The 13,487-nt window shown below is 38.0% G+C and overlaps 1 protein-coding gene across 1 annotated transcript in view; it reads right to left on the reverse strand.

Moving 5' to 3' along the window:
- Capza2 (capping actin protein of muscle Z-line subunit alpha 2) overlaps nt 1-12,317 on the reverse strand; it is a 37,979-nt gene extending 25,662 nt beyond the window's left edge. Inside the window, exon 1 of the mRNA XM_020160811.2 lies at nt 12,131-12,317. Coding sequence (XP_020016400.2) covers nt 12,131-12,169 — 39 coding nt within the window. The 5' untranslated portion in view covers nt 12,170-12,317. The remainder of the gene's footprint in view (nt 1-12,130) is intronic.
- Nucleotides 12,318-13,487: the final 1,170 nt, after the last annotated feature.

Genomic DNA, 13,487 nt, shown 5'->3' on the forward strand with positions numbered 1-13,487 from the left:
GGGGTATGGAAGACTGAGCCATGCCTGCTAAACCTATACTGGAGTCTATTATGCTTATATAAATGTCTTAATTGATCCCTCCTCAGGTAAGGAGTTGTTAGGAAGCATTAAAACCAAAGTCACAGTCAACAAATAAAAACTGTGATACATATTAACAAGCATAATCAAATACTTTTGTAAACTTTTAGAATTTTGAGGTAATTTTTTAAACCATTTTAATAACTTATATGCTAGTTATAAGACTGATAAAATTAAAATACCAATAATAAGTAGTATACATTTTGTATATTTTGTGACTAAATTAACTAGCTGTTGAGCTTTGGATTTTTTAAGTTGTTTCCAAAACAGGCATATGCCATTTAGAATCTGTCAGTTCTATTTTAGGATTCCACCACAAAAGCAAAAATGATCTGTATTTTTATCCTACGCACTTGTTTTTGCTATTGAACTAAATGTAACCAAATGTACAGACTCACACAATATCCTAACTGAATAGTGAGTCAAAAACAGTACCACTAAGGACTGGGAGTTCAAGACTGGTTAAGAACCCAGAACACGACCTCATGATATCAGCTATATCTGAAATATTTTAATCTGCTCTTCTGAATTTCATGGAATAAAAAGAACCTGACTTGGACTTCTCAGGTGCAAGAGAAAGAAAAGTGTGTGTGTCTGTCACAGTAAAGTGACTGCCTTCCTAAGACAGTGTTCAATCCTCTGAGTATTTTCAACGCACTGCTGTAGACTTAAAAGTTCCTCCTAGGTGACTTTAATTTTTAAAATTATTTATTCTAGCTACCTCTTAAATCCATGAAAGAAAAGGTGCCATACAAGTTAACAGGAATAGGTCCCAGGAGTAGAAAACATTTCTGAAAATACATTTCCTTAAGGTTTCTCTAACACACATGGAACTATACTCCTTGGGAATTACAGCATTTTTGAAAAACCCAGTGAATTAGGTACATTCCTGCTAAATCTCTTTCATTAACCACCATATACCTCCACATGACATTTTTCAAAGTTATTCCCTATAAAATTGGAGTAAAAAGAGTTACTGCTTTTTATAATATTTCTAATTCTGGATGAGAGGGCTTGTTTCTGTTGATGAGGGGTAGCTATGGGAAGATTTCTATCCTTCTATGCTACTACCACCACAGCTGATGGCACACCTCACAAGAATCACACCAAGAAGTAGGGAAAAGTTTAAAAAGCTAACCTATTACAGCTGTGAGTTTTAACCTGAGCTCGAAACTGGAAGACCTTTTTCTTTCTTTCTATTGGTTCCAAACACCATGTTGTGCAAAATATACACAAACAAATATAACATAAAAGACATGTTCCAGTCTGTTGCACTTCTTGTAGAAGAACATATACCACAAGTGATTATAAAGTTATTTATTCAGTAGATAAAAGTGTAATATCCAAAATATTAGTATACTACATGAGCTCTGAGAAAAAAATTCTGCCCATTAACTGAGATTTAAAAAATAGTATTACAAAAACATTACTCAAACTCTATTTTTTGTACTTTGTCTTTCTTATGGGCTTTAAAAATAACAAAAAATAGTATTAAACAATTCAAGCAATAAACTAAGCCATGACAGTAACATGATAACCCATGAAGTAAGACTTTACGAGTCCCTATCAACATAAATGAACAAATGGAAAGCTCCTCATAATAGAAAGCCAACTAACAATGTAGGAGCAATGACTGAATTAGAAGTTTTTGTAGAAAAAATCATCTGTGGTGTCAAAATTAGTACATAAAAGTATAAAACAACAGGCAACTGACATCGCTAAGTATCTCTCTATGTGACCCTGAACTACAAATATATAAATAGCAATTATATGTTAAGGAAATCTGCCACATAGCACACCTTTACCAAAGGACCAAAGTTATAAACAGTAATAAGAAAAATTGACAACATGTGTCTCTTGAAAACACATCATCACTTTTGTGATAGTCCTGCCAAAAATTAATAGGCTGAATGTAATCAAGAGGGAGCATCAAACAACCAAAATTGAGGGACAGTATAGAAAATAACTAGCATGTATTACTCTTCAAGAAAGTTAAGGTCATGTAGGATAAGCAAGACTGAGAAACTGTCCAGATTAAAGACCAGAGACATCACAAAAAAATTCCGTGAGATTCTGTTTAGGATCCTGGACCAGAATTTAAAAAAAAAAAAAAAAAAGAACCCGGCACTGAGGGCCTATGCTACTTGGGAGGCAGAGATCAGGAGGACTGCAGTTCAAGACACCCTATCTCAAAAATACCTAAAACACACACACACACACACACACACACACACACACACACACACACAAATAAGGGCTGGAGGAGTGACTCACTATCTGCCTCCCAAGAGCAAGGTCCTGAGTTCAAAACCCAGTACTGCCGAAAAAGAAAAAAAAATCCATTAGTGATTAGTGATAATTGGGAAAAAAATTGAATAGGGTACAGATTATAGCACTGTATGAATGCTTAAACTCTCAATTTTGATCATTGTACTGTAGTTACGTAAAAGAATGCCTTAAAAGGAAATAAAGCATTTAGAAATAGGGGAAAAAATTCTCCGCACTTTGGCTGTGGAGGTTTTCTCCTATAATTTCTCTAACTTTTTAAAGTTCTGTCTTTGCATGTAGGTCTTTAATCTGCCCACAACTGAGTTTTATGATGATTAGGGTGGGCATATAGCTCTTATTATATTGTCAAATGCATAAATAAATAAAACATTCTAGTACTATCTGTGAATGAACACTTCTCCACACTGAACTTTTAATGATTTTTTTTATTATTGTGCTGGGTGGAAGTATTACAAATACCATACTTGAATTCATACACCATTCCTGGAATAATTTCAACAGGTCTCATTTTTCCATATACCTATGTGTGTACACAACATTTTCACTATATTCAACCTCCTATACTCTTTCCCTACCCCACCCCCCCCCAGCAGGACCGTTCCACCCTCCTGTTCTCTGATTGTGTAAATGAAAACAAAATGACATTTTTTTAAACATGGTTACACAAGGTGTTTCCTTGTGACATTTCCATGTATATATATAATTTAATTTGAATTGGTTTATCTCCTCTATTTTTCTTCTTTCTACTTAGTCTCCTTTTTATGGTGGCTTCAACAGATTTAAAAATTCTGTATTCATTCTTGTACAGAGAGTATATCAACCATATTCATCTTCTTAACTTCTAAAGGATCTTATAATAAGCCCTACTTTTAAAATGTGAGTTACTTTTATTTCAGTCACGGATATGACAATTAGGTTAAACACCTTAATAAGTCCCCAAAATCCTCTGAAAGCATCTAAAGAACTTATATCATTCCAGTAGTAATTTCTAGAATGGGTCTTCTTCAAGTAAATTCTATTTTTAACAATATCAGCAGAAGAAATGCTATCACAGTCTTTAGTAGAGCCTTTGGTTAACACTAAGACAACACTGATGTTAAGTAATGTGAGAGAAAATTAATATTCTATTTCCCTTTTACCAACATCTTATTTTGATTAAAGATTTTCAGTGGTTATCTCTGTAAGTAATGAATAACTTACTTTTATACACAGAAATTCTATAGGCTGTTTCGCTATTGTTCAGCTCATAATGAGCCATTGTCTCCTTAATATCAAGCTAAAAAATTTTGGGTTAAAGGATTCGAATTACTTGGATTTTGGTTAATTAAAATATCATACCATGAACCTCTTTTATTTGTTTACAACTATTTCACTACTAACCCAAGATTTTGGAGACTCAAAAACCAATTATTCTTATTCAGACTTTATAATAATGAGATAAATGGGTGTTTTGACATTTCATCTAGAGTTAAACATATTTAACTTAACTGCCTTTAAAAAAAATTGGCTAATTTTCCAGCCCCTTTGCTCCCCAAATTCTCAAAGTCTAGGACTGATTTACTCTGGGAAGAGAAAGAAAATCAGGGAGGGAGACTGTCTATATACTCCCTTATCTGGATGTTTAGAATTGTGCCTAGAAAATAGCAGACTCTTAAATACCTGTTGAACAGGTCACGTTTGGGCCTCTGTTACCTCTACCCTATATTTGGCACTTAGTAGTTAATGACCATGTACTAAATAAATCTGTAAGCAATAAACTTCATTTACAAAGGTCAGGGAATGTAGTATTTCAATGAGATGAACATTCTAAGAGTTATCAATAAACAGTTCTGTATGCAGACTTCCAATTTTCAAATATTCCACATTCCAAACTGTAAAAATTTAATGCTAATATAAAGCAGCAGTATAGTGTAATGGTGGAGAATATGGTCTCTGGACCAGAGTTACCAGGATGGATTGTCACCTCTTTTACTCATTTAGCTATGTGACCTTGGATGAATAAATAATATTATTGGCAATAAAAGTGGTAAATAAGTATACTTGCATTAGTATAGTATCAGTATTATTAAAAAATAATTATAGAATACATTTCACATTTCATGTTAGTTCCTCTGTGCCCTGCAGTGTAACAGGGTGACTTATGCCTATGCATTTCTATGTATTTTGAAGTGCATTCATTTCCCATACCTCAGCACCCTCACCCATCCCCATGACCCTGGCTCACCTTAACCACCAGTGACAGGAACATGGCAGAAAAAGTTAAAACCCTTTGGCAGATGATAGCTATGGGCAATTAAGACCTAGGTTTTTATCTAAGTCAATGCAAATGATCTCTAGCCAAGTTTTTATTATTTTTTTAAATTTCATAAATCTAAATTTTATTTATTTATTTACCTGGTGCTGCAGATTAAATCCAGGGCCTCAGACATGCCAATCATGCACTTTGCCACTGAGCCTCCAACCCCTAAACCTCAATTTTTTAAGGTAAACTAAAGTAAATGGAATATATCATTTTTTCTTTTTAAAATCTGGCCCTATTAGACAAAATATTACCTGTGAGTATCTCCTGGCACAGCTATTATTATTATTAATTTATGAAAGAGAAAAGAGAGATTTAGAATTGGGATTTGGATGAAATATTCAGATGAAGTCCAAGGCTTTTTATGTAGCTGCCTCCTAAAATAGCATAATCTTTCTATGATGATTCAGGAGACAGGCTGGAAACACAAGAAATCACTGCGTAACCTCATTCACTTCCACTGATTCTACTATCACAAGATCCCAAATCTACATAATCTCCTATCACAACTTCTCAAGACCAAGATTAATTTTTTAACTGTAACTTATCTATGAGAAATCTTCATCAAAGTACCTCAAAGATATGTTCAATTCTTTCAGCCAAATCTACTCCTTTTTGTTATTGGCACCATCTAGAAATCTTGCACATTTTTCCCATTTTCCCACAGTCACTCAATGAATGAATGTCTCTTGTTCAACTCCAATCCACTTCTCTCTGACTTCATTCCATTTAAGACCCAGGCACTCTGTTTCTGGATTGTTACAAAAGCTGCCCTACCTCAAGTCTCATCCTTCCCCAAACTTCATTTTTTACCTTGTCAGCAGACTTGTATTTTTCAATGCAAATTCTGATGCCTCTTCCCTGCTTAAAATCATCCAGTGGTTCCCTACTGCCAGAAAGATAAGGTCAAGTCCTTACATGACATATGAAGCTCTTCCAAGGTGGTAAAATTTAGCTGTTAACAGCACAAGCTCTTAAATAAGATCCCGTGGATTCAGATTACAGTTCCATTGCCTACTATTGCTATGACATTATTCAAATGAAATTCACTTTCCTCACCTGCAAAAATGAGATATTTTAGAAAAGTATATGGCATAATACATGCACTCAAACATGAGTACTTCCTTTTTATTCTTTCTGCCACTTTTTAGCTTCTCCAACCTGTCCACTTTTTCTTCTCTTACATATATATAGTACTAAAGCCATACCACTCCACTCAATCTCTCAAACACAACTCTTGTCTTTCATGTCTCCAATCACTTCATATGATATGGCCATCTTTTATCAACTGTGGTGAAGATGCACACAGCAAGAGTATCTTATACTTCATTAAGTTATCACAAGAAATGTTTATACAAAAAGGAAAACTCTTGAATTATATTACTAAAAATGTCTTGTCATTGCATTATTCATCACAGCAATTATTACCAATACTTTCAATAAAATATTACTGAGACCTATGGTATAAGGCCTAAAAATTGAGGACTTCTGCTATGTATGTCTTGAATGGCCTAACTGTAAGATCTCTTTCTCACTCTGAAATAAGGTTCCTAAGCCAAGCAACCCTCCTTATCACAGGGAACAGACAATTCCTGCCTATTCTTGGGTAGCAGGCTTCAGTTCCCTGCCAGCCTGTGAATTATTCAAACAAGCCAATCAAGTCCTCCTTTGGGAACCTAGGGTCATCCCACCCTTTTGATACTAGGAAGCCTCCCTCCTATTGTCCCTGGCTTGCCAAGTGCAACTCCTTTGTGGTTCTGTATGGTGTGCAGTGTCCCCTTCTACTGAGCTGTTAAATGTATGCAACTAATAACTTGTCAGTCTCCTTAGCAGGAAACAGACTCATCGCAATGGCTACAAAAGCAGTAAACTAACAATTCTTTTTAATTTAATAAATTTTGAGCAACTGAAAAACAGAGATAATAGAAAACCAATGATGTATACACACAGGAACACACACATACACATCACAAAAAATATCCACCTGGTACCAATACAGTTAGAGGCAAACAGTTTTGCACTCTCTGGCAGCTCAAAGGTCTACTATAAGGGAAATACCTATATGAAAAATGATTCACTATTTATTTAAATTCAGATTTAGCCAGGAAGCTAAATCTAGCCAGGAAGGTTGTATATCCAACCTTTCAAGTAAAATCTGTGTAATTTTTCCTTTTTTGACAACATGCATGAGTATTTTTATAGAATCTGTTAAAAGTTATCCTGAGAAGACAAAGATCTTATTTTCTTTGAAATGCATGAATCTCTTGTAATAAATTACTGCTTGAGGCCACTGCTAGGACTTTTAGATCAGAGTATGGAACCATAGGTCAAGTTTTGCCATCATGCTTTTCAACCTTAAAAATTCTTTTGCATTCTGCTCTAAATATTTCTTTATCGGTGTTTTTAGGATGAAATGCAACATTGTATTTATTCAATTACCCTTACTCCACGTAAAAATGGCACCTACATGCACCATACAACAAATTTGTCTTAATGTGCAAAGTCCGAAAAGTTCCACTGATGTTACAGCTGGTATAAAGTTCCTGCTTGCAGTAAGAATTGGTTCAATAAGAGAATTCATCTACAGAATGAGATTAGGAAAGAATATTTTCCAAAATAATGGCCTACTGGTTGATTTTACTTTTTGGTTAGTAAGAACACTACTAATTTTACATTAATTATGATGAAATATAAAGACAGCTTATACTCTTTTCACAAACAAAATTTCTGAGCCAGTTAAAATTGTATACCGAGGGAAAAGTATATCAAATGCTTATTGAGGATACTTAGCATTCAAATGCTACTCAATATGATCTGTACTTTAAAATATACCAGGAATTTCATTTGACTATCTAAATCTATAAAATAAACAGTACTACTCAGGAATGAAAAAGTTAGGCAAGATAGATTTTCCTTCAAAAGTCTATCATTATATGCTACTTCTACTTCTCATTAAACTTATGTTCTCTCTTAATTACATGAATTCATGGTTTCTTTGTTCACTCACTCACTGAACCATTCCATTTATCACAAGCAAAGTAATGATAGATGCTAAAGATGGTATTATTTCCTTAGGAATTCCAATGGAAAAAGGGAAGGTAAACAAAGAAATACTGAACAAAATTGTATTCTACATTTATGATGCGTACTAAAGTTCAGAAGAGAGATGAAATGAACCTTATGACCTAAGCTAAATTTTGAGAGATGAGTAAAATGCTCATCTTCCAAAAAGGGGGACAGACCCAGTACTCAAAGGGAATGAAAAGTCATGGGGAATGAAAAGTCATGAGCAATGAAAAATACTGACCATTTATTAAGTGCTTACTACATGCCAGGTACCATTTATAATTACAGCTTAATGGAGAAGGCATTTACTAGTACATTCTCAAATTTCAGAGGAAACTGAGGCCAAGAGATTAAATAACCCAAGCTGCTAGAAATGGACTAGTATGAAGACCTTTCTGAATTCAGAGCATTATTAGATAATATATACTGGAAATGTCAGAACTATGTAGGTTAGGATGGAATACAAAGCCATAAATATGATTTTAAGAGTCAAGATTCTTTGTAAAGGCAATGAAGGATCTAACCACAAATTTATTTCTTTCCTTTTTTGAGACACATCTTGCTATATGGACCAAGATGGTCCTGAACTCCTGATTCTCCTGCCTCAGCTTCCATGTGCTGGAATTGCCGATATGTGACAACCAAGCCCACCATTAGCCACTAAAATTTTTAGAGAATCAACATAATGAAGCATAGGTTAGATGCTGGTAACTGAAGGGGTTAGTCTACAGTCTAGAAACTATAACAAAAACCTAACCGCAGCAAATGTAACAGAAAGGAAAGAATAGCCATGACACATTTTTCTAATCCCACTTCTCCTCCTTTGACTTTATTTCTTCCTTAAATGTTGCCACAGAATAGGTACAACCAAACTGTATTTAGTTTGTCCAATGAGGCTGTATAACTAAACAAAAGTTAGGTAAATAATCTGGTCAACTAAGAGGCAGTAAACCTAATATTAATATAAATGAATTAATTTCTCAAGTAATAAGTAGATTACTTGCCTAAGACGCATTTTGATGATGGAAGTGACAAAATTTAGACTATAAGGTACAGAGCAAAACAAAAAAAATGAAAAGTAAAGTTTGAAGTCTTGGATGACTAGAACAATGGGAATAAAAAAGAAAAATGAGAAGGAGCTAAATCTCAGATTTCCCTTGAGTGGGCAAAAGAAGGTGCTAGAAATCTACTTTTAGGAAGGCTCCACTTGAACTCATCTAGTTAACCATGTCCTGAGAATGTGGTCAGCAGATAAAAATGTGCAACTAGTGCCTAGAGGAACTGGAGCTTCATACCTGAAATAGACCTGCAAAGCTATGGAAGGATATTATTCCAGTCACTGGGGAAGGAGGCAGGGGGCCAGGAAGAAAAAAGAAAGAGACTTTCCCATCAATAACTATCTTTTTTCTGGAGAGATGGAAATGGTTCTTTTTAGTTGACCCCTACACTGCAATTTCATATAATTTCAAATTCACAAAAATGCTTTATGGACAATGCAGCTGCCCCAAGAACAGAAAACATTAACTGGTTTTGGCCTAGAGTTTCTGTAACTGTGTAAAAAAAGTGTGTGAGACACACTGCATTAAAGAACTTCATTGTGCTTCTTCAGCTAAATTTACTTCCTACTAACCCAGTGGTCACAGGAGAAAAGGTTACTAAATTTCATAACTGTATCCTCAAAGAAGCAACTGTACATGATTTTAAAAGGCAAAACTATTATTATAGATTAATTTCTTTTTGCTGTTTTGTTTTGCTTATTGAGAAAAGGTCTCACTCTATAGCTAAGGCTGACCTCAGAATTTGAGATTCTCCTGCTTCAGCCTCCCAACTGTTAGGATTACAGGTGTGTACAATAACACCCAGATTAGATTAATTTCTGAAATGCTTCCTACCACATGGGCATACATGAAACTACAACACTAGCATAAAATATTTAAATATGTTAAACAATAATAAACTTTGATCTAAATGATGAAAACACAAATGCAGAACCCAACACTATTTAATATTTGGTATTCCCTCTGCCACTTCCTACTTAAGTGTCCTTGGGTGAAATACTTACATCTTTTGAAACCTTGCTTTATTAATCTGTGAACTCATAATAATAAAACTACCTACCTCAACCCCCTACCCCCAAATTAACAACTGTATTGGTTTAACTGAGCCTGAAATATACAAAGTCTACATAATCTAAACTGTTTTCCTTCCTTAGTTTTGCAATCTATAATGGAAATTCCAAAAAATTAAAAGTACTAAAAGATTATTTTTGAAAATTACAAGCAAGGTGGCAGAAAAGGTGACATGATTTAAGTATTAGTTTAAAATATTACTTTTAGGGCTGTGGATGTAGCTCAGTGGTTTAGTGTTTGCTTAGCACGTATGAGGCCCTGGGTTTGATCCCCAGTATCCCTGTTCGGGGTGGGTGGGTGGGTGGGTGGGTGTGTGTGTGTGTGTGTGTGTGTGTGTGTGTGTGTGTGTGTGTCGGGGTGTGTGTGTGTGTCGGGGTGTGTGTGTGTCGGGGTGTGTGTGTGTGTGTGTCGGGGTGTGTGTGTGTGTGTCGGGGTGTGTGTGTGTGTGTGTGTGTGTGATCTCAAAATCCTTTCCATTTCTGATCCCATTACCCCACCATCCTCCTCCCAAAAGACAAAAATAATATTTAGGTAACTACAGTGACAAAAGTTTATAATTTAATTTAACCAACTTACTTGAATTTAACCCAAACTTTGATCAATATTTTTCTTAAATAAGAAAATACAATGATAAAATTTACAGGAATCGTATCTATGGAAGACTCCCACAAAATTCAAAATATAAACAAAAATACCAAATTTAAAATTAGAAATTTCATTCATTTGCTCACACAGTGTGCTAATAGGCAGCTCAAGTACACTCCCTCTCCCTATGAAGCTCAGTGCCCTGAGAGTGCCAGATAAGGAATGCTGTCATCATTTTGAAAAACCTTCACTATTACAGGCCCTTATACACGTAACAGGTCTGTAGTAATTCCCATGCTCATACTCTCTCCTCAGCTATCTTTCTAGCTACTTGAGCTACTAATAACCAAATAAGGGTAAAAACGAAAATTGCTTTTTAAAAACTTTTTAGCACTACTTAATTTTAATGTGCGTGCACACTCATGCACATTTTTAGCTACCAACATAATGGGTTTAGTAGCATCACACGTGTAAATATTGCACTGCAACTTTTAGGGGCACAGGGATCTTCCTACTGGCTCTGTGCATCATGGACAATTATGCTGCTGTCCCCATTTTGTTGTTTTATTATCACGTTCATTAAGCAGCAGAGAAGAGGGAAAAAGATTTCAAAAAATGAAGATGAAGCTGACTTCTGCACTTTCACACGGGGAAAGACAGAACCCCATACTTGGGTGCAAGAACACAGAATATAGAAACAGTCAAGGGTTCCAACTGAAAACACCATTCGGCTTACATGAACATTTCTTAAACACCGTAATGTTTCTTACAGTGCTGTACTGTTTTGGAACTTAAAAACCATTAAGAGTGGACATTTCCAAAACTGTAACTACCAATTCAGTTACTCCTGAGTTTGAAAAACCTCATGGTCCTTTCCAGGAAATACTAAAAATTAATAGGGTACCCCTCATTCCACCGGCGGCCCCCAGGGATGGGGTCTTCACAAAAGCCAAAAGAAATGGGCAAATGAAGAGAGCTAGCTCAACAATTAGGTGTCTTATTTTAAATGTGAGCCACTCGAGTCGTTCATCTGGTCCCAGTGCTGTCACCGCGTCGGAAGGAGCCGCACCACGTCCCCTCTTCAGAAGTCCTAGCAGGAAGATGGGGTGCCACCAGGTCGGCCCCAGAGGGCGGATGCCAACCCGGGCAGCAAACCACTATGGGCGGGGGTCTTTTGTGAGCGCACCTCTGTCTTCCGGGGAACATGGAGTTGCACAAGCCCACGGGAAAAGCCGAAAAGAAAAAAGGAAAAACGACGGCGGGCGGCGTGCGTGGCGGGGAGACGGGGGGTTGGAGACCAAGACCGCGGTGGGGAAGAAAGCATCAGCCCGGGCGGGGCAGAGCAAGGGAAAGCGAAGGTCCCCGTCCCCCGCGGTCCCGGGTCGCCTCACCCCAGCTGTCCCCCCTGGGTGACAGGGGCCCCGAAGACCGGATGACAGGGCCGGGTCCCCGCCGGCCGCCCCCGCACCGCTTCCTTCGGGGCCCACACCCTACAAGGCGCGGAGCGAGCAGGCCGGGGCCAGAGGCCCGCGGGACCCGGGACTGACGGACAGACCGACCGACAGGGCGGGCGCCAGGCGGAGGGGGAAGGGCGTGAGCGCAGCCCGCAGCCGCTACCCTGCCCCGCCGGCCGGACTCCGGGGCGACACGCCGAGGCCCGCTCTGCCGCCCCCGCGGCTCCTACCTTCTCTTCATCAGAAAGCTGCTCCTCCAGATCCGCCATCTTTCTTCTGGCGACAGACCGTGGCGGTGGCGGCAGCGGCCACCTGACTTCCCCCTTTCCGTGCGGTCCTGCGCGCCGCGCGCCCCCGCCAAGGGAGGGGCCCGCCGCCCAGGCTGCCGCGCACGCGCCCCGGAGCCCCCCCACCCCCCGCCGGCCTCGGGGCCCGAGCGCAGCGGTGCGCATGCGCGGCGTCCGCAGTCCCGGAGGGGGCGGGAATGTCCTGCCTGTCTGCTGCAGGCTCGTCAGCGTCACGAGTGTAGGTTTCTGTCCCCGCCGGTGACCATATGGACCCAGTCTGCGGTAAGTACATCCTGAGCCCTGGGTTATGTTCCCATCAAGTCCTGAACGCCGACAGCTGAAATGCGAAAAACTACCAATTAAAAACATTTCTAATAGTTGGAAAAATATTTCGGCTTTAATTAAAATATGAACACACAACCTAGTGCATAATTGGAAGATTGCTCTTGATATTCCGTTTATTCATCTAAGGAACATTAATTTTTATGATGTGCTAGCCACTGTGTATATATCTCTGGGATATACAATGTAGAGGAAAACAATAAACAAAAAACCCAGAAAAACTCTGTTCTTAAGCTCACTTTCTCAGTTCATTAACTAAACATACTGGGCAGTTGGGGAAAAGCGTTGTACTATTACAGAGAAATACAGTGTTAAGTTAGACATGGATCCTATCCTGAATCAGCTTGCCATTACATACAGGACATCTAGCAAAATTTTAATTGCTGATAACCAATTAATTTTTTTACGTTTAAATATATCCCATGAAGCATTTGCCACATACTAGAACGTTATTTATCGTTTTCCAGTTTCAGTGGAAGTCCCTATTTTATTTGCTAAATCAGGCAATTCTACTTCTGAAGCTTCAAGTTTACAGGAGAGTAAAGATATAGCCAAAGCTGTCTTTATGAGTCAGCTAGAAATCTTGTTCAAATGAAGTAGCTAATTTGATAGACCTGCAATGGAGCTGGTGAACCCGCATTTCTAACATGCTCCCAAGTGATGCGACTGCTACTGGCTTGGAGATCCCACTTTGAAATACAAGGAGTTGGCTTTATTCAGTAGAAATGAGAGAACATTTCAACAGTGACATGACCCAACCTGAAACATGTCCAGCAAGATGAATCTGAGAGCTGCATGTACACCACACATGAGAGTACTTTAAAGAGTCCAAATAACTTTGCAGATGCAAGACACTATTATTAAGTGATTTACAGAGTGTTCATTTGGAGAGAGAACAGGAAGAGGAAGTATGCTAATACATGCAGGAAAAGGCAGCTATCCTGTTGAAGATAAACCT

Source organism: Castor canadensis, chromosome 2 (genome assembly GCF_047511655.1).
Source record: "Castor canadensis chromosome 2, mCasCan1.hap1v2, whole genome shotgun sequence".
Lineage (NCBI taxonomy): Eukaryota > Metazoa > Chordata > Mammalia > Rodentia > Castoridae > Castor > Castor canadensis.